The sequence below is a fragment of the Dasypus novemcinctus genome, unplaced genomic scaffold (genome assembly GCF_030445035.2).
Source record: "Dasypus novemcinctus isolate mDasNov1 unplaced genomic scaffold, mDasNov1.1.hap2 scaffold_254, whole genome shotgun sequence".
Lineage (NCBI taxonomy): Eukaryota > Metazoa > Chordata > Mammalia > Cingulata > Dasypodidae > Dasypus > Dasypus novemcinctus.
In genome coordinates, this window is record NW_026688220.1 from 33,673 (window position 1) to 55,598 (window position 21,926).

The 21,926-nt window shown below is 38.0% G+C and overlaps 1 protein-coding gene across 1 annotated transcript in view; it reads left to right on the plus strand.

Annotated features, from left to right (window-relative positions):
• The window catches only part of LOC101413210 (transport and Golgi organization protein 1 homolog), a 37,157-nt gene extending 15,782 nt beyond the window's left edge, over positions 1-21,375 (plus strand). The window contains exons 4-20 of the mRNA XM_058292719.2: positions 715-736; positions 2,962-3,050; positions 3,286-3,363; positions 3,449-3,559; positions 5,750-5,869; positions 5,953-6,040; positions 7,638-7,690; positions 7,779-7,869; positions 8,048-8,186; positions 13,538-13,639; positions 14,257-14,317; positions 14,429-14,464; positions 14,549-14,616; positions 14,752-14,846; positions 16,513-16,586; positions 18,884-19,031; positions 21,194-21,375. Coding sequence (XP_058148702.1) covers positions 715-736; positions 2,962-3,050; positions 3,286-3,363; positions 3,449-3,559; positions 5,750-5,869; positions 5,953-6,040; positions 7,638-7,690; positions 7,779-7,869; positions 8,048-8,186; positions 13,538-13,639; positions 14,257-14,317; positions 14,429-14,464; positions 14,549-14,616; positions 14,752-14,846; positions 16,513-16,586; positions 18,884-19,031; positions 21,194-21,207 — 1,389 coding nt within the window. The 3' untranslated portion in view covers positions 21,208-21,375. The remainder of the gene's footprint in view (positions 1-714; positions 737-2,961; positions 3,051-3,285; positions 3,364-3,448; positions 3,560-5,749; positions 5,870-5,952; positions 6,041-7,637; positions 7,691-7,778; positions 7,870-8,047; positions 8,187-13,537; positions 13,640-14,256; positions 14,318-14,428; positions 14,465-14,548; positions 14,617-14,751; positions 14,847-16,512; positions 16,587-18,883; positions 19,032-21,193) is intronic.
• The last annotated feature ends 551 nt before the right edge of the window (positions 21,376-21,926 follow it).

A 21,926-nucleotide genomic window follows, 5' to 3' on the forward strand; every position in this document is an offset into this window, starting at 1 on the left:
AAAGGGACTCAAAAATCTTATTCGGGGCTCGGGATTGAAACAGAAAGCTCCCGAGTCCAGCCGATTGACTATGAGGTGCAGAGGTGCCCAAAGATGTACTTACCAAATCCAATGGATGTGTCATGATGATGGGAATGAGTGTTGCTGGGGGGGGGGGGAGAGGTGGTGTGGGGGGGTGGGGTTGAATGGGACCTCACATATATATTTTTAATGTAATATTATTACAAAGTCAATTAAAAAAAAAAGGAAAAAAAAATAAACCATTTTTCCTTCTCAAAATCATTGCTGAGTCCTGGCCTCTCTATATGCAAATAATTGAACCTCTCAAATTCTACAACATTAGTGTGAATACTTAACATTTGTTTTGTATTCTCAGAGACTTCTAATACAATAAAGGGATTTAAACTTAATTATCTATATTGAGGCTGACAAAAATAATTTTAGGTTAATGATGCTTTAGAGCATATAAAAATTCTGTCATTAGCTTTTTAAAAATTAGGTAGATTTGTGTTCATTTAAAGTACTTTAGAGAGACTTCGGTCCAAAATAAAGTATTTACCTTAGTGCTTTGACTGGAAATGGCCTATAAGATATCACCATTTTAAAAAGGAAACTTTTATTTTTACTGGAATACATTTTTTACTATTTTCTTAGGAACTATAGGTTTCTGTTTAATATATTTGTCATATTTTAATTTTGTTTTCCATCTTCTAGGTAAAACCTCATACATATCAAGGTAAGCATTTAGGTTTCCATTAGTTTTGTAATATATTCTCCATACTGGTATTTCATGAGGATGCTAATTCAACTAAAGGGAATATGGTGACTTCTGATATCTGGTTGACTTCTTATTTCTTGGAGTTTCCCTGTTGCTGGGTTATTCCCCCGTATGACAGAGTAGATGGAGATGTAACCAACTGAGAAAGGAGACCAGGAAGAGGAAAATGTTGAGGAAACAAGTGATGATTTGAGTCTGAAATTTGCAAGGTTTGTCCATAACTTGGCTCTTGGGTAAAAGTAAAGATGAATCTGAAATTGTTTGTGCCTGCTAAAACCTCAAGGCTCAGAGAAAATTCTAGATAATACTGGATGTAGTATTTGTTATAAATGAGGTTTAAACAAAAGTTTGTGAGTGTTAAGTGGAGGGAGCCATTAATTTCAGTGGAGAATGAGTGGAAAGGAATATGATACAAAGTGGAGATAATAAACTCAGCGAATGTTTCATTGATTGTGATGAGTAAGTGCTTAAGTGGTGGTGTCTGTTGAGATCCAGGGAAGCTGCCTGCCTAAATTAAAGTCCCCCTGTTGCTGATGTTAGTTCCAGGATTGGTAGCATTTGTATGGTAAGAACAGTGATTTCAAGCAATAGAGCATTCGTGTTGGGTAAAGAGAAGGTAAGTGTGCAATTTGGGGTCAGGTGAGAGAATAAAATGCCAGGTGGAGGAGGAGGGAATACTGGACCCTGATCTAGATGATTTACATGTGTTATCCTTCTGTGAGGTACAGGTACTTTATGTATATTGTTTTCCTCGGCAGTAGGTGCTAGCATTCACATCTTGGAGATGAAAATCTTGAGTCTTAGTGGAATTTTGAATTGTCCAACATCTCTAATAGGCTAACTGGTAAAGCTAAAGATAGACCTGTGTGTACTCATTCCATTGTCCTTACCCTTCACATCCCCGCACTCTGATTCTTATGAAATGGAATCTGCTGGGCAGTAAGAAAATTAGAGTCCTGTGGCTAGGCCAATAATGTAACACTTTAGAAGGGACTTTAAGGAATTGTAAAATAAATAGCCTTAGAAGAGGGGAGAATCAGAGAGAATAATTTTTAAAACAATCGCAGTGACCTGTTTCTTTACCTTGATATTTAGAATTTGTAGTATGTATAGAGTGTGCAAATTTCTGTTTCATCACTGGTAATGATAAAGCTATTTAATGTACTTTCATTTTCTAAGAGTGATATAAATGAAAAGAGAGATAAGCTCTTTAGTTCTTTTTCTTATCACATGGGATGTTTATTTTTTGTTTATTAAAGAAGCTTTGCACCTCAGTTGTAGACTTTTTCACATAATTCACTTGTGTACACATAAAAAGAATAACAAGAGGGAGACAAATTGATAAAAAGTATTTCTACTACCTACATTCAAATTTCTACTCTCAGAGTGACTTTTCAACAAAAAGTCACTGATGTCTCTGTTTTTCCACACAAATAAAATCTTCAGGCCTGCTATCGATGCAACATTTTATAGAGAACCCTCCATTATTGAGAGATGAGTTCTTTTATTGATCTCCCCATCTTTGAAAAAAATAGGAATCTCATGGAAATAATGTTTTTCATTTTTATTTTTTTATAAACTTTTTAGAGAAGTGCTTAGCATTACAAGAAAATTACACTGAAAGTATAGGGAATTCCCATATAACATGCACACCCATGCACTGTTTTCCCTATTATTAACATCTTATATTAGTGTAGTACATTTGTTACAATTGATAAACCAATATTGAAGCATTGCAACTAACCAGAGTATTGTTTACATTATGTTTTACGCTTTGTACTGTACGGTTTTATCAGTTTTGGCAAAAGTATAATGCCATGTGTCCATCATTGCAGTATCGTACGGAAAAATGTTAGCATCTTAAATATGCCCTGTGTTCCACCTATTCATCCCACCCACTCCCTTCTAAAACCCTGCCGTATCAATGCCACAATTTCTTCTCTTAACACTAGCTGAAAAAAAATAACTACTTTGATCTGGTTACACTTCCCCCTTATGTTGATATTTATTTATAAGTATAGAATGCCATGGAATTAAAAGATGCTGTTTTCATGCATGATGCTAATACTGTATAGATAATTTATGTCTAAAAGGAAGATAATGTACCTTTGCAGTTAATAAAATAGTGAATTCAATTTTGGGTTTTCCTAATAATCTTAGAGATTGTTTTTCTTTGTTTTTAGTCAATTTACAACAAATTTCTAACAAGATCAAGAATTTCATGGACGAAAATGCTGAAATTGCCCAAAAAATATCCATTTTGGAGCAGAAGGTATAATTTTCCTTTCACCATTTTTTCCCATGGCTTCACCTTGAATTGCTTCCCTTTTCCTGTAGTTCAGGTATTATGCTACTTTTTCTTTCATCTTGTAAATTTATGTCATCATGTTCTTTAGATAGTCCAAATTCAAAGCAAACACTATCTGTGCAAAGTAATGCTTTCAGTAAGATGGTTTTACTAGCACTATAATTAATGTTTTATCATGAATGGCTCTTTTATTATATAGACCAGTGAATTCAAGAAATGCATAAAAGAAACCAAGAGGGAATTTAATGTTCTTTCTGATGAGGCAAATAAATTTAAGGTAAATATCCCTTCTTTTCCTTAATTATATTTCTAAAACAGAAGAAAATAGTGAATATTACTGATCTTGATATGATTTATTGCAGGATAACATCAAAACACTTAACGGGAGTAATGAAATGCTGAATCAGAGCATTGAAATTACACGTGTGGCCTTGATTTTTAAGAGAAATGAGGAAATAAAAAATCAGATCTTGGTAAGAGTTTTGCTCCTAAGGTGTTACCATAATTTATACATTGTGTACGTTGTGTGGATTTCTATTGCTATTGATAGCAGTACGTGGGAGTCTGGGAATCTGAAAAATGTGAACAATTGTCTGGATTTTCAGGCACTAGTATTAAAAGACATTTGATTTCTTCAAGCCTAGGCAATATTTGTTTTCCCCAAACCCTGGTTAATTCTCACATCATTAGGTACTTCCCACCAAGTTTCATAAACTGAGAAACTGTGGGAGAGATGATTCTAAATGCCTATCCAAGGAGAATAGTCTTTGCCTTAACACAAAACAGAATTTTCTAGGTGATGAAGATTTTTATCTACCAGTAAGGAAAACCTTTCATTTGAGCTGCTTGACTTGGATGATATAAAACCTTCTGTGTGGTTACCTTGTCATTCAGTCATCAAGCATTATTTGAAAAGCATAAACGTTGTGGATGTAATCAAATATTTTTGCTTCCAGTATCTTTCCATTCCTCTTTTCTTTATGTGGTTGACTTACTCCTAAATCCAAATTAGAGCACCTTCTTTTATGTCAAAAAGCAGATCTAGAGGAGGGATATGTTCTTTTGACTTCCTCCTTTTTACCTTATTGCCTTTTGAAATCCGGAAATATGTTTTGTTTCTTTCCTATGTGCTGATACAGAGAGAAAATATTTCTCTTAGGAACAAGAAAGATGAGGTAAAAATAAATCCCATAGTTTATATAAAATAGAGAACTTAAAAAGCATACTTCCTGGATGACATTTTTCAAGTCAGTTTTAAAATCAGGAGATATGAGGACAAGTTTGTTTTAAAATCAGGAGATATGAGGACAAGTTTGTTTTCAGATTGGCAAAAATTTGAAATGTGACTCCAGGATTAGGGGTATTTGCTTACTTCTGCATTTCTTTTCCTTGGCACTATTTCTTGTGACCATCAGGATTTTTGCTTCTCCTGTCACACCACAATCAGTTTCTAACCTGAGTCACCCCAAGGGCTGATGACAAGATAATTAGAACAAAAGTCAGGTCTTTGATGACCCTGCTTGGGCAGTTACTGCTCCAGTGACCAAGTGAGGGTGGTTACGGTGGAGTTCAAGATATGGCACAGACTCTTACTGGGAGACACTGAGATAAGATCCTTCCACTCACATGGAAAATGGATCATGCGTATGAACTGTCTATCCCTTAAATATTGTTATTCAGGCACAAATGTGCTTTCTGAGGCATGTTCTAAACTCGACCAGCTTACTTAACAGCTAATTCTGGGGCCCAAACACGCAATTCTGTCTTCACTGTAGGGTTGATGGTGGGAGAACCTTCACTCCTTTCCTTCAAGGCTATAAGCTGAAATGTTTGGAATGTGAGGCCAACAAGGAGACATAGATTCCTTCTTCCTTGCTTCAGTCATATGATGCTAACATCTCTTGTGTAAAAATACTGAATTATTTCATACAGTTTTTTTTTTAAATTTTTTTATTTTTTATTGACTTTGTAATATTACATTAAAAATATATATGTGAGGTCCCATTCAACCCCACCCCCCCACCCCCCCTCTCCCCCCCCCCCAACAACACTCGTTCCCATCATCATGACACATCCATTGGATTTGGTAAGTACATCTTTGGGCACCTCTGCACCTCATATACATTGGTTCACATCATGGCCCATACTCTCCTCTATTCCATCATGTAGGCCCTGTGAGGATTTACAATGTCCGGTGATTACCTCTGAAGCACCATCCAGGGCAGCTCCATGTCCTGAAGACGCCTCCACCTCTCATCTCTTCCTGCCTTTCCCCATACCCTTTGTCCATTATGTCCACTTTTCCCAATCCAATGCCACCTCTTCTATGTGGACACTGGATTGGTTGTGTCCATTGCACCTTTATGTCAAGAGGAGGCTCAGATTCCACCTGGATGCTGGATGCAATCCTCCCATTTTCAGTTGTAATCACTCTAGGCTCCATGGTGTGGTGGTTGTCCTTCTTCACCTCCATCTTAGCTGAGTGTGGTAAGTCCAATAAATCAGATTGTAGGTGCTGGAGTCTGTTGAGGCTCAGGATCTGGCTATCACATTGTCAGTCCAGAGATTCAAATCCCCTAAATATATCTTAAACCCCAACATTAACTGCACCTCCAGCACATTAGCATGAAAGTCTTTTTCATACAGTTTTTATCTCTTTCCAGATGCAGCAACAAATTGAAGGTAGAAAGGAGCACTCTGAGCTCCTTGAAAAAATCAAGTACCTGGAAAACAAACAGAAAGACATGGAAAAAGCTATGACTGAGAAAGACAATACTATTGCTGTAAGTTCATCTCATGGATAAACTTTTAAATCTCCTTAACTAAAAGGGGGTCTTCATTCTAACGGTCTTTTTTCACTTTTTAGGCTTTGACTAATTGTATTGCACAGTTGAATGAGTCATATGAATCTGAATTTGAGGACAAAAATCTTGGCGTTAATGAAGTCCTGACAGGTAAGATGACTCTCAGGGAGGCTGGATCCCTTATGCTGTAGTTAAGGACAGAAGTACTTTCTTGATTAGGCTGCACCTCCTAACTATTTGCACGGTGGGGGCCTATCACTGGTTTTGTTATATGCTTGTTTCTGTCCAGCTCCGTTATATGAGTTATATGCTTGTTTCTGTCCAGCCTTTGCTTTCCTTTCCATTAAAAGCAAATTATACCTCAATTAAACTCTTGTTAAACACGTATCCCCACACAGTGTGATACCTCTTCATATCCTCTGGATGAATATAATTAAAAGGAGAGAGAATAAGAACTATTGACTAGGATCTAGAAATTGGAACCGCTCATACATCACTAGTGTGAATGTAAGAGGGCAATACTTTTGGAATCATCCTGGCAGTAACTCAAAAAGTTAAATATAGTTGTACCATCTGATCTTGGAATTCCACTTGTAAATATAACCCAGTGGAATGACAGCATATGTCCACAGAAAAACTTGTACGTGGGTACTAATTGCAGCAGTATTCATAATAGCCCAAATTGGAAATAAACCAAATGTCCATGAACTAGTTAATGGATAAATAAAATGTGATATTTCCATGTTTTAGCCAAAATTCTCTAGAAAAATAGAACTGACTGAATACATGTGTGTGTGTGTGTTTGTGTGTGTGTGAATTGGCTCACATGACCCAGGAATTTGGCAGACTTAAATTCCATAGGGCAGGATCCAAGTTGCAAACTCTGTAGTAACAATGAATTCCCTAGGAGAAGGAGAAGCTGAATGGCTTCAGTAGGCATAAAAATTCTTTTTTTCTGACTACTTAAATCCTAAATTCTCCCTTTAAGACCTCCAGCTGAGTAAATGAAAAGATTATTCATTCAGAAAGCAGTTAACTTTTTTGGTTGTAGGTATAATCTGCCATAAATACAAATGACTGGTCAATGTTTTAAATCTATGAAACACTCTCACAGTAAGAACTATGCCAGTACTTATTTGACCACACAACTGGACACCGTAACCTAGCCAAGTGGGCCTGTGAAATTAACACTTACCATATAATGGAATGTAACCTGGCAATAAAAAAGGAGGTATCCATATATGCTATGTGTAGATAAACCATTGTAACATTATGCTATGGAGAAGAGCCAGATGCAAAAGATCACATTGTATAATTTCATAAAATTCAGGAATAGGCAAATCAAAAGAGAAAAAAAAGTAGATTCGTGGTTGCCAGGGGATAGAAGACAGAGTTTTGATGGAAGTGGCAAGAGATTGCTAATGGGTAATGGATGCTAATGGTTCCTTTGGGGGTGAAGGATAATGCTCTGAAGTTCGATAGTGGTGATTGTCTCATGACTATAAAGAAACTAATAACCACGGAATTGTACACGTTGAAAAGGTGCATTTGTGGTATGTGAATTATATTCCAATTTCTTAAAGTGCATTATAGTTGATCAGTTCTGCTGACTAACTCGTTTTTCCTTTCAATGTTTGAAAATGATAATGGAATAAGCCTCTATTTTCTTGGAAAACTTTAGAAGCATGAAAACTTAAAGTTACAAAACAAAGAAATATAAAGCAATTAAACTCTTCTGGTTTTTTAGATGTGAATAGAAAGATGGAAATTCCAGCGACACAGATGATGGATGTCTCCCAGGTATAACAATTTTTACAGAGTATTCTAGTGCTACCTGGATTCTTATACGCCCTGAATTTTACAGTATTTCTCTTTCTGAAATTCTTAGACAAAAGCAGCAATATCAGCACCTGAGGATGACCTGGAAAAATTACAGTTTAGACTGGGATCCATGACGACTACTAAATGTAACCTGGAGGGTATGTTGCCTGTTTGGAAAATTCCCCACTTAGCAGAAATGATTTTACACTGGAAAGCTAAAAAATGGCTTCATGCTTTCAGGATGCCAATCTCTCTCCTCTCCCTACCTCAAACAGGTTCACTACTTTTAAGTCCATATGCAAACACATGGGGGGGGGAAATATTTTATCTTTTCAGAATATCTAAAGCAACTGGAAGATGAATGCAATGCTTTGAGGTCTGTGAAACATGCCAAGGAAGAGGAATGCAAAACCCTAAGCATGAAATTAGAGATTTTTGATGAAATCTATGCACAGAGAAAGATGTCTGCAGAAAAGTAAGGTTATTTTTGAACAGTGTAGATAATTGTTTTTTATATAATTAACCCAGTATTTTTGCTGTTTTCAATCTGTGCAGAATGAGCTTTATCCTTTCTGTCTTCAATTCCATATTCTATAGTTTATAAAATCCCTGCTCCTGTGTTTTTAATGATCCATGCCTTTTCTGTTGTGGAAATAAATGAAAAAACCCAAAGAAGAACAGACTAACTATAAATGGCTTTCTTTGGTAAGAGAGTCAACACCACCACTCATTTTATGCAGCAAGTCAAAGGCAGGCAGGGGAATGGAAAAGATTTAGTAGGAAAGGAAAAGGAAGATTCTACATATGTCCTGACTGTAGACTGTTGTCATGAGAAAGCTGAGATTGGCTAACTAGAAGTGGGGCATCCTACGTGGCTGGTTAAGCATATTTGGCCTCCCCCGTTGGGCATAATTTGGAAGCAGGGGCAAAAAAGTAGGGAAGTTGTCAGTTAATGTTCAGATTCTCACTATTTTTGTGTGATTGTTACAGGGTTTGTGGTTTGCCTTCCTCAACTGAAAGTGTAGATACTGCACTGATGGCTACAGTTAGTGGGCCAGAGTTTCCTGGTTAGTTACTGTAGCTAAAGGTGGTTTGCAGTTTGCTGGTACTTGTCCATTAATATGTTCAGGCTCTCACATTGTTCTACCAGTTAATTCATATTTGCTTTCTCTATGACCAAGTAGCCTAATTTGGACTTCTCTTCCCTTTGTTGTAGTACCTCTTACAATTGTTTTGTGTTTTTTAGTAGGATAAAATCTTTAAGGACTTGAAAAAACTTTAGGTATAAAAGGTGTCATATTATTTTTTACTCAATAAAAAGCAATTATCCAGACCAACTGCTATAAAATGTGGCTTGGCAAGAATGCTGGAGGTTTAGAACATAGAAAGAGCTCTTTGGTAAATCTACTTGGGTAATTCATTACTTCTCAGAAGAATACATCTCAAAATTTGGAGTTAGATAACATATCCTTGTACCAGGAGGATGATGCATTCTGTTTCCACGAGGAAAGAGCACGGTAACTTGCATTTGAGAATCCCTCGTATCCCTTCCAATGCATCATTTATTTTGGCTCTTTCTTATTTGTATCCTTTTCACTATAATAAGTACGTCACTTTCAGAGACATTTGTGTATCGTTCCGGCAACTTAGTGGACCCTTGATTATGGGAACCCATACAACTTTATAACCAGTTTCTCTGAAGCATGCATGGCCTATGCCCTTGAACTTGTGGTTGGTGTGGAGTGGAGGCAGTCTTACAGAAGCTTGCCCTTGATCTCTGAAGTCTTGAATAATTCTGTGTAGAGTCAGACTTGAATTGAATTGAGTTGCTGTTGAAAGTTTTATGTTATTTCAGTCTACATAAATTTTATAGTGCTATTTGAGATCTTCCATGAAAATACCAGACTTACTGTAAATGGGTTTCTTGTAGCTGTAGAAATTTAAACCTGTGGATATACTTTTTAATCCATCTATGTGGCTATCTCTGAGAAGACCTCTCTTGCTGAGCAAATACAGTTTAGTCTTTTTCATTGTCCAGGCCACTACTGTTTAATGCCATTAAACAACAAAACCAGGCAGTCACTTTTCTGTCATTTAGGGCTCATGTTTAATGGCTTTTCAAAAACAAATCTCTGCAACCTATAGATCTTTGGTTCCTCAACAACAATTTTTATTTTGCTGAGTTTTGGGGGGAGAGTCAAACTTTTTATTAGAGAAGTAGTAGATTTACCAAAAAAGAATGCATAAAATACAGAGTTCACATATTCTACCCTATTATTAATAACATGCCTTATTGTGATACATTTGTTAGAATTCATGAAAGAACATTTTAGAAGTTTTTTATTCAAGCAACCTATATACAACTTAAAATGTCACCTTTTATCCACCTTCGCATATATAATTCAGTGCTATCAATTACATTCACAATGTTATGAATATATTGTCACCATTTATTACCCAAACTTCATAATCACCTGAAATAGCCACAATTGTTTTTAATCATGAAATGGATTCAGTTGCTCCTTCATCCATGACGGTCCCCTTGTTTGTTTGCTACCCTCTCTGTCTCAAAGCCACTGAGTTCAGACCCTGATCTTGTTTCTTGTCCTGGTATCCTAAATGATGTACTTATCTCCAATTTCTTGTCTTTACCTGCCTCTTCCAGGCTCTGATCCTTCCTCTTCAGAACTGCTAGTGTAAACTTGCTCAACTGTACATCATCCATGTCATTCCAAGCTTACATTCTAAGGAGGATGCTCTGCTCCCTCCAGAGTCAAATCCAGGTTTTTCAGCAGAATACAGGGTGTTTCTCCTCGTAGATCCCTGCTATCATATTCTTGCTGCTTATTCCCTCCAGTTTCCTCTCAAGTGTATAGTGCTGCAGCCCCCTCCCGAGCACTCTTGAGCCACCTAAAACTTTATTTGACTTAGTGCATACCATTAGCCCCACAACAAAAATGTTCTATTACATTCTTTCTGCGTGGCAACCTCCTGCCCACTGAGGTCTCTATGCTCTTCTAAGTATCTTCTAGAGGATGATGATGCAAGAACAGATGAAGAGACAAAAAGACAGGTCATTGTTTCAAATGTAATATGACCCCTGAAAAATGAGTTTGAATCTACACATAACGGGCTTTAAATTATCCTTTTCCTCTTCTTTCTTCCCATCTTTCACAGACTTATTTATTCTGAATTTTTCCCACTGTTTGAAAGACATATGACCTTTTACTCTTCTTTTTGTAATTACCCTAAAATGGTCTTCCTCTTGCCATATTCACGTCTTATATGTATTAATATTTTATCTCTTCCTAACTTTTAACTCTACTATCTTCCTGAAATATTTGATATTACAATAAATATATTTAAATCTATGTATGGTTTAACCCCACAAGACTTTAGTGTATTGGACATGTTCTATGGAAATTTCTTTTTAGATATGTTTCTTTTATCATTTTGCAATCTTCATTGTTTCCTACATCTTCAGACTTCTGTCAGATTTTTTCCATTTATCTGAAGAAAATACTTTAATAAACATCCCTATGGTTTATTATTTGAATGACAAAATGTTTATATTAACTCTTTTTTAAAAAAGATATTCCCTTTGACTTTGATTTTGCAGTTAGTTACCACAAAGAAAATCTATTGTCTTCAATGCCCATTGATTTTTTGAAGGAAAGAAATAAGAAATATTCTTATTTTTGATCTTCTGAAGCTGTCCCACCCAGCGCTCTTGCTTTCTTTTTGATTTATAATTGATTTTGTTTTCCATTGGTTTTTACTGAGATATACCTGGTTACTGATTATGTGTGTGTATTTATACTGTTATCATTAGCCTGCCTTGAAATTTTGTTGTAATGTCTTTCCTCGGTTTTGAATTAACTCAGCTATTATCTCACTGTATTAGTCAGCCAAAAGGATGCTGATGCAAAATACCAGAAATCTGCTGGCTTTTATAAAGGGTATTTATTTGGGGTAGTAGCTTACAGTTACCAGGCCTTAAAGCATAGGTTACTTCCCTCACCAAAGTCTTTTGCCACATGTTGGAGCAAGATGGCTGCCAATATCTGCCTGGGTTCAGGCTTCCTCTCTTCCCAGGGCTTGCTTCTCTTTCCTCACAACCAAGCCCCTCTGTGTGCTTACTTCCCGGGGCTCCAGTTCAAGACTCCAGCATCAAAACTCCAACATCAGATATCCAACTCTGTCCTTTTCCATGTCTTTTATCTGTGAGGCCCCACCCACCAAGGGTTGGACCTCAACACCCTACTGACATGGCCCAATCAAAGCCCCTAATCATAATTTAATCATGCCCAGGTACGGACCGGTTTACAAACATAATCCAATATCTCATCATATGATGCTTCTGTCTCACTCTTTCCTTCTGAGATTCCCTTTAAACATTTTCCTGCTTCCACAGTGTCTCCTACTTCTCTTTCTAATTTTTAATCTCTTTTATTGCATTGACATCATGCCAGGTACTTTTTCCAAGAAATTTTCCTATGCCCTAAATCACTCATCTGTTGTGGTCAAACTTGCTGTTGAAACTATTCTTAGAGTTCTTAATTTGATGTACTTCATTTTTCAGTTTTATAGTTTCTAGTTCTTTGATAAAATTTGTCGTCTGACCTTTAAATTTCTTGAAAATTTAGGCAGTTATTTTAATGTGTGAGTGATGAAGCAAAAGAGTCCCTCATCTTCCAGCAAGCATCAGGTTTAGCTTTATCCCATCTCAAGTCTGAAGCAAGCGTTGCTCTGCCCTTACTGGCAACTTGTTTGAGGTAAACTGTGAGCCATATTAGGGCCAGAGCAGTGCTCTGTACCCCTTGACATCCTTACCTTACTGCACACCATCTCCATGATAGTGACTACAGAGAGCACTTGCTGAAGTACGCCCTGGGTGGCCAGAAACAAGTGCATAAATCTTACTTTCTGTGTGTGTGTGTGTGTGTGTGTGCGTGTGTCTTTTCCCTCATTCCTAGAGATTTTTTTAAATAATGTTCTTGATTTATAGAAAATCAAGAGTCATTTTGGGAAGTTTGAATGAGAACCCCCCCAAAAATTAACACAAGACAACATAGCAAATCAAGCATTCTTTGACCATTGTCCTTTGCCAACACTATCAGTGAACTGAATCCAGTTAAAGATTGATACCCTGAGCTTGAAGGTTGTACCTAAAATCTCTTTGGAGGGAAAATATTCAGACTCTGGGGAAGGGGAGATCATTTTTTAATTCCATAGATGTTGCCTTTACTAAGATTTGCCTTTTTTCTCAACCAGAAACTTCTGAAGGAGGTGTTAGACATTCCACTTCTGAGCTGTGGGAATGTCATGTAGCTAACTGCACATTTTTAATAATGCCAAATCCTGCAGTTATCTCTTTTTATCAGTGTTATTCATAAGATGTGCAATCAAAAACGTCTTCCCATAGAGAAATCAGACCAATAACCATCTCCTGTTTCATCCTAATCTGATTAGTTGTGACAAATTGGTCAATCCTCATTTCCCACATGGAATTAAAAGTTCCACCACAAATGACTTTCCCCCAAAGGTCATTTAGAATGTCTCATATGTACTATTTACATTTGCTAATTTTATTGACTATTGAGTAGGATCTAATGAAGGGAAGGTCCAAAAGTAGACAACTTGCCAGCAGTCCAGAGTTTGTCAAAAGGAGACTTGCATCTTTCCTCTAATCGTGTTTGTGAACGTATGCATTTATGTGGAAGAATGGAAAGGACATTTGAATGAAGGTCTTCAAAGTGATGGGAGGGAATAAACATGAATTTCACAAGTGAATGGACAGTGTTGTGTATTTATTTCTCATCTTAGGAAACTTGAGCATGAAGAGCACAAGCAGCAGAAAACCCAGAAGGAGCTGTCAGCTGCAGAGGAAAAAAACAGTTTGGCTATGGAGGAAGTAGAGAATTACAAGTGAGCTCACCTTCTCACCACCAGCAGTTTGTGTATCCAGTGTTGAATGTTTTTGAACTATTGTACATTATTTAGACCCAAGTAGTTCAGAAACATAAATATATGATGAGAAGAAATTGGGAATTTACACAAGGGAAAAAAGTTACTTTTATGAAAGAAGAAAAATGTTCAGTTACTAATACTTTATTGATTCCCAGCGCTAGCCAGAAATGGGGGTGATGTAATTGTTGGGATCCCTAAGGAAGTTTGGCATAGTGATAATACCATTTGACAGACCAAGTTGTCATAGCCATGGGAAATATGGACTGAACATAAGGAAAGTAAGAAAAACACATTAAAATGAAAGATACTCATTCTAGGATTGATTAGAGAAATTTTAAGAATGGGTCAAGACATGATGAAATGTAAGCTGAGATATTTCCAATTGGTAAGTAGTAAATAAACTGAGACAATATCTTTGATCCTACTGTACTCTTAAAATCATGTGAAGTATGTTTTAATTTGTATAGGTGAAGTCTATAAGGGTGCAGTTTATAGGGTCCTGGGAATATAGAAAGGATATTTGATTTTGTGGTCACTACTTTGCTTTATCTGATGAAAGTGATTGTAACTCATAGGAAAATAATTGAAGAAATGGAGAAAAAACTACAGCAAGCAGAGAGCTCATTCAAACAAGAGGTAACAGTCTTTCTATTGGCAATCCCAGCATTCTACAGCATCTAACTCATATATAAGTACTAGTCTTTAGAATCCCCAAACATATATATGTTTATATGTTGTGTTTTTCAGATTGCTCTTTATGAGAAGAAGGAACATGACAACTGGGTAGGATTTTGTTGTTGTGGTGGCTCCTTCCTTTTTTTCAGTTTCTACTACAAATGAATGTGCATGTATGTTTGTCCTCTATAGATCAGAATTCAGGATCTAGAGAGAGCGATGGTCGAGGAGACCAGAGCAGCTGCCTACTTGAGATGCAGGTACAGGATTTTTGGCACCCATTTTTTTCTCAGCATGTTTTTGAGTTTTTAAGGCCACATTATTTGGTATCAAATAAGGGATAGTTTTATCTTGTTCTAATGTTCATTCAATTCTATTCTTTCTTTGTGTTGAAGATTGGAAAAAAATCAAAATAAGAAGGCACAAGAAAAATGTGGCATTAAGGCCCCAATGCTGGGAAGAACTGACATGCAAAACCCTCCGTGCAGAGGTAGGAAGCATTTTGTGAAGAGCAGCAACTTAATTTCTGCTGGAAAATCCACATAGAGTGCTTTTTGTTCCACTTGGCTGTCCTCGTGCTGCCAGAAATTGTCCTACGAACTTAGTAAAGAAATCAGATTGTCTTACTGGGATGACAGGGTATTGTTGTCAAAGGGTCCCCCAGTCAGAATGTCTCCTTGTCTGTCTCCTGTGAATGGTGGAGCTCACACCTGTCCACTGAAAACGCACACCTGCTACAATGACCTCTTTGTTATTCTCAGATGATGATGAAGCATCCATAGAAGATCATTGGGTCAAAGTTCATTCCCCCCTTTAGGGTATATGGTTCAAGGAGTTTTTTCTCATTTCTTTTAGAATATGGACTAAATGTCCTGCCTCAGGAAGAAATTTTCCTGATTATTCTGAGAGGAATAATAGTGTACTGTAAGATCTTTTAAAATCAAACACTTATTTAAAATTTTTTGAGTTTCTTCTTTTTCTTCATGTGTTCTAATATTTCGTTATGAATTATAGTACTTTATCCATACATTAAATTTCCATGTAAATTTACTCATCCTACATCAAGTCTACTACCCTACAATTGTACTATTAAACCCAATAATTATCTTCTTATTACTATTAATGCCTCTAAGTCCATTTCTTTTTTATTATCTTTTTTTTAAAGATACATAAGTCACACAAAATGCTACAATAAAAAATATAAGAGGTTCCCATGTACCCCACACACCCCACTCCTCCCACACTGACAACTTCTTTCATTAGTGTGGTACATTCATTGCACTTGATGGGTACATTTTGGAGCATTGCTACACAGCCTGGATTATAGCTTATGTTGTAGCTTACACTCTCTCCCAGTCAGTTCAGTGGGTTATGGCAGGATATGTAACGTCCTGCATCTGTCCCTGCAATAACATTCAGGACCACGCCAAGTGCCAAAAATGCCCCCCATATCACACCTCCTTTTCCCTCTCCCTGCCTCCAGCAATTCCCATGGCCACTGTCTTCTCATCAATGAGATAGTTTCTTCCATTGCTAGAGTCACAATAATTCTATAGTAGAGTACCAATAAGCCCACTCTAATCCATATTCGATTCCTCCATCCTGATGTCCACTTCACCTCTAAATCAAGAAGGGGTGTAAGTCCATTTCTATGCATAAAATTTCTAAATTACCTGGCCAATATAGGAGTCAGGTTACACAGAGATAGAAAGATTTAAAAATATCCACCTGTGGTTTGAAGAACAGTTCCAGTGAGGTTAATGTGTAGGATTTAAAGATATTCTTCCTCTCCAAGGCTGTTCTTATTTTAATTTTCTAACTTGGCTTAGATTGCAAGGCATTTACACGATGTGTACGGGGAGATCCCTGGTTTTAATGTCCATTGCCAGCTAGTATGATCCCTAAACCATCCACTTTTCCTTGATTTGGTTTGAATACACCCATGTTCTGTGATGTCATTCTCAGTGGTCAGGGGATGTGCCTCCCCCTTGTCTTAAAGGGCCACCTGAGATATCTTAGGACTGGTGAGGGAACTAAGTGAGGTAAAGAGCCCAAGATGAATGGAGGAAAGGAGTGGGGGGTTTGTTATTCTTCTGTAAAGAAATATGCAAATCAGGGTAAACCTTGGCGCGGTCTCTGACCTTTGTCTGATTCAGGACCTGGTGCAGCTCCCGTGAAGAACAACAACTCCAGAAGCTCATTCCCTGCCAAGATGATGGAAGAAGGCAAGGTAAATGCTGCCATCCTTTTCATGCATAAGTAAATATTTCAGGAAAATTGGATCTTTTCATATAACACCCTCTTCTTGCCTCATTCTCTTCCTTGTTCATTGATATCTTTGCTGTCTCTTTACAAATAGAAAACTCTTCCCCCAAGTCCTGCAGCCTTCCCATTCCCAGCTTGCCATTTTGCTGGCACTTCCAGGAGCTTTAAGTCCTTAAGAGGGTATGTTAGCCAGCAAAGGGGGTGCTGATGCAACATACCAGAAATCAGTTGGTTTTTATAAAAGGTATTTATTCGAGGTAGCAGCTTACAGTTACCAGGCCATAGAGCATAAGTTTCTTTCCTCACCAAAGTCTCTTGCTCCGTGTTGGAGCAAGATGGCTGCCAATATCTTCTAGGATTCAGGCTTTCTTCTTTTCCCAGGGTTCATTTTCTCCAGGCTCAGCTCCTCTGCTTTCCCCACAAGGTCAGCTGTAGTCTATGAGGCTCTCTACCCTTTGCCTCACTCCACAAGGCCTGTAGACTAGTAGGCAAATGACTTGTTTCTCTTCCCGGGGCCTTCTGTCTTTCCTCACAACCAAGCTCCCTTTGTGTGCTTATTCCTGGGGCTCCAGCTCAAGACTTCAGCATCAAAATCTCCAACATCAAAACTCCAACCTCCCTTCTCTGCTCTGTGGTTTTACTGAGTCCTCACCCACCAAGGGGGTAGGATGCAACGCCTCATTGATGTGGCCCAATCAAAGCCTCAATCATTATTTAGTCAAGTAAAGTTAAACCAATACACTCTAATACGTCCGGAGGAAAAGACCAGTTTACAAACATAATCCAATATTCCATTTTGGAGTTCATCAACAATATCAAACTGCCACAGAGGGTGAGGAATTAAGGGCTAGCACTCCTCTATCTCTGGAAGGAACAGAATAAGAAAGGCACTTCCCTCCACTACTGGAAAATCATGGCACGCTTGATTCCTTACTAATCTCCTTTATTTGGAAATGTTGCTGGGTTACTGCATACTGGTTTTTGTTATTGTTATTACTTTATTCCATTCTTATATAAGATTATGAGATTATACATGTTTAGAACATCTTCTCTAATCCTCATATTTGAAAATGTGAAATGACATCCCTCCAACTTTGTTTGTAAGCTTCATGCAATTTGAATGCTCTTAGGGAAATCCATAATGAATAACATAATTCAGCATCGCGTCATCTCTATTGGAAAATGTGCTATAGCAGAATCCCAGCAGCCAGACATTAGGTAAATTCATCAAAATTATAAAAAATTACAAATTGGCAACACTGGAAGTGAAATAGTGAAGAGTGAAAATCAATTATTACCTGTATGGCCAATAAAGGTCTTGGAATACATTGGTGAAAGTATGTTCTTTATTGGTCTGTGTAAATGTTAATGTGGTAAATCCTCTTAACATATACTATGGGACTTCTCCACCTTGAAATCAGAATGCATTTATTTTAATTCTGTCATTTAGCATTCTCATCTGCAGCTCATGCAATACTTAAAATACAGTATAACCTATGAATTCAGACACATATAGCTGTGCCTATCTAACTTCTATTGGTAATAATGATTTTGTTTGAAAACATTTTCCCTGTTTCCACACTAGACTTCAGGAATATGCATCTCTCTAGTGCCCACGAGAGAGAAATTCCAGAGTAGAAGAACTATTTGTCAGGGAGAGAAGCAGATGGGGAAAAAACCGGGCTGGCAGGCAGACCCGGTGTCCATTCTGGCTGTGTCTCTTGCAAGCTGTGACCCTGGGCAAACGATCTAATTCTCCTCAGAGTCTCTATTCACCCAAATTTAGGTTGGTCCTTCTAACTTTCAGAGTTCTGTGAATGAGATATGACATGAAAGGCTTATCTAAGGTGTCTGAAGAGCAGCTATTTTTCTTTTGGTTTTCATTTTCTCTCGTTATGGTTTTAATGCAAATAGGTAGGTTTTGTGGTGATTGAAAGGGAGGTTTGAAAGGTGGTTTTGGGGAAAAAGTGTCATTTAGGAATATGCTCTTCTATTAATTGGAGTTACATCTATTACTTCCCTAGCATTTCCCTTGTCTTTCCTTACATGTTCTCACAGGGAGTGAAATAAGTGGCATGAGTGGTGACAGAAGTTCACCCTCTCGGCGTGTATTAACATCTCTAAGTAGCATGGGTGGGGCTGCGTGGGAGGGATGTGTTTTCCCACACTGGTACTCGTATGTATTGGATTTCAGTTTTCTTGATGTTGGTGGTTTTGTCTGTCAAATCAACATATTTCTTAACTTTGACTACTGCTTTGCAGGATAATATGGCTGCAAGTGGGCCCCCTCCTTTCCAAGGATCACCCTTCATGCCCTACCCCATGGGAGGCCCTCCACCACCACGAATGGGCTATTGGTGGCCTCCTCCACCCTGGTGGCTTCACCCACGGCCTCCACCTCCTCCATTTGGTAAGATGAAGTGAAAAGTCAGAGTCCAATTGTAAAGCACTTTCATTTACAACTCCTTTTTTTGTCTTTATTTTGTAATGTTATATTCAAAAAATATGAGGTCCCCATATACCCCCCACCCCCTTCACCCCACTCCTCCCCTCATAACAACAACCTCCTCCATCATCATGAGACATTCATTGCACTTGGTGCATACATCTCTGATCACCGCTGTACCTCATGGTCAGTGGTCCACACCATAGCCCACACTCTCCCACAGTCCACCCAGTGGGCCATGGGAGGGCATACAGTGTCCAGTAACTCCCTGCAGCACCATCTAGGACAGTTCTAACCCCCAAAAATGTCCCCATATCATATCTCTTCCTCCCACTCTGTACCCCCAGCAGCCACCATGGCCACTTTCTCCACAGCAATGCCACATTCTCTTTGATTACTCATCACAATAGTTCATGAATAGAATATCAGTAAGTCCACTCTAATCCATACTCTATTCCTCCATCCTGTGGACCTTAGAATGGTTGTGTCCACTCCACATCTCTATCAAGAGGGGGCTTAGATTCCACATGGATGCTGGATGCAATTCTCCTGCTTTCATACAACTCCTTCTTGTAAAGCCACACTTGCTTTGGCGCAGCTTTCCAATGCAAGTGTAATTCTGGTTGAGGACTTTGTAACTTTCCTCAAGTTACTTAGGATATATGATGGCCTTAATCATCTCCCCATACTGAGCTGGAAAGCAGATGTATCTTTTAGACAACAAAAGAGGCTGGTTTTAGAAAGCCAGAAATAAACAGTTCTGCAAATGTATATAGAACACTGATCTTGGCCTGACCGTGTAAGGGATAAGAAAAATTCCTACCTTCAAGAGCTTAAGATGTTTCTAGGAGAGAGATTAATACAATAAATGGCACAATGTTGACAATCACCCATAAGAGAAACACAAATGAAGGGCCCTGGAGGTCAAAAGAAAGGCCATATGAATCCCTGGATGCCCAGGGATACGTGAGTATGTTGCAGAAAAGGAAAAACTGAGTAGATGAAAAATGAATATTTCTTGAATCCAAGAACATGGACCTCAAAACAGTTCCTGCTGGGATAAGAGCTAGCTAGAGTTGGGAGTTGGAAGCCTAGCATGAGGCCCCAGCAGAACTGCTGCGTGAATGTTCAAAATGCCCAATAGTGGACAATGAAGTTATCTTCACCAGCATTTCTTTGTTGCCATAATACCCTGAGTTCATCGCCTGAAGTATATGTGGCTTTCCTCTTGGAGTCCTGACCTGAATGTAGTGAATTTGTTTGAAAAAAAAATTCTTTGTAGAATTTGGTAGTTTAATTCAGTTTTGACAGGATATTTTGCCTTACTATGCCCCAGTGAACCAAAATTGAAGACAGGATCTAGTCTTCTTTCAGGTATAGTCTAGGGGAACAACTCCCTTGGCCTCATAATAAGTCAGTCTTCTAGCAGAAAATTCATAACTTCATGATCTGCCTCAGCTCTACCTCTATCACCACATTCCAGCATTCCAATTCCTACCCCTGATACTTGTCTTCATGCCCACAAATACATCTTGCACTCTCCCAATAAAGTGCCTGTGTTCCTGCCTTTTACTCACAATACCAACTTTATCTGGATTCTACTCTTAATCTTAGCCCTTATATATATGAAACTGATATACTACTTGTTTTCTGAAGCCATTATGAGGACCAAACAATATACACATAAATAAAGAACCTTTCAAAATATCTAGTGCCTACTGCATACTTTTCCTACTCACGGTTTAAATGACATTACTTCCACACAGAAGATCTTCTAAAAGTTGTCCTATGAGGTACATTAAATTGAACTAATACTACATCCAGTGAGTGTTCAGATTATTTGCAATTCCAATTTCAAAATTTAAGGCAAAGACTCCACCCCGCATTTATAAAAATTCAACTCCTACCAGATGAAAAAATGGTAATGGTCAGATTCTGTACAAAGTTCAATTCAGAGATGTATATCTGATATATGAAAGCAAGTTTGTTTCATTACATATAGACACCCAGATGCAGGCACACTAAAATATTCAACATGGGCCACAGAAATATCACAGAAGACAAAATGTATAAAGGGAAAATAAAGATCACAAAGATTGCTCTAAATGTAATCCTTTGCCTTACAGGACCATCATTTTGATATTTGAAGAGGATCTTCAGCAGTAATCATCATGCTGCAGTTATTACAATCTTAGAAAATGTGACAGATCTACATTAATATCTGATGATTTCCCCTGTCCAAACCTGTTTCTTGTTCCCTTTATCTTTCATAGGTCGTCCCCTAATAAATTTCTTGCTATCAAACGCCCTCTAATTGTCTCCTTTCTGTAGGACTCACTAACACTAATCCCTGTCAGAGGAGTACAGACAGTGTGCTTTATTGTGTACGCTGTTCAAAAACAGGTAGGTCAACACGGCAATGTAAGACATCCCCTGAAAAAGCCTCCCTAGATATTCAGCAAATGTAAGGACAAATTTCACTCTTTTATAACTCTGGAGGACATAGAGACTGGAGACGGACTCCACAAACATTGAATCAAAGAAAGAGACAAATATCAGGTAGGAAACTTCAGTCCCAGACCAGCTAGTCCTCTCCCCTCTCCTCAATTTTCCCACATAGCTTGGAGTTTTCCAGAGGCAGCAGCATGGAGCCCTCCCACTGGGGACCCAGACTATAGAGGTATTCACAGCACTGAGTTAGAACCCAATGCATATATAGGCACAGGGACCCAAGTCCCCTGAGACTCCCAGGCAGAACACTAGCTTCTGAGGAATGCTGCATACAAAAGGACTTCTGGAGAGATCAGAGGGATACCTCAGAAAAGATCAACTACCAAAAAAAAAAAAAAAAAAAAGAAG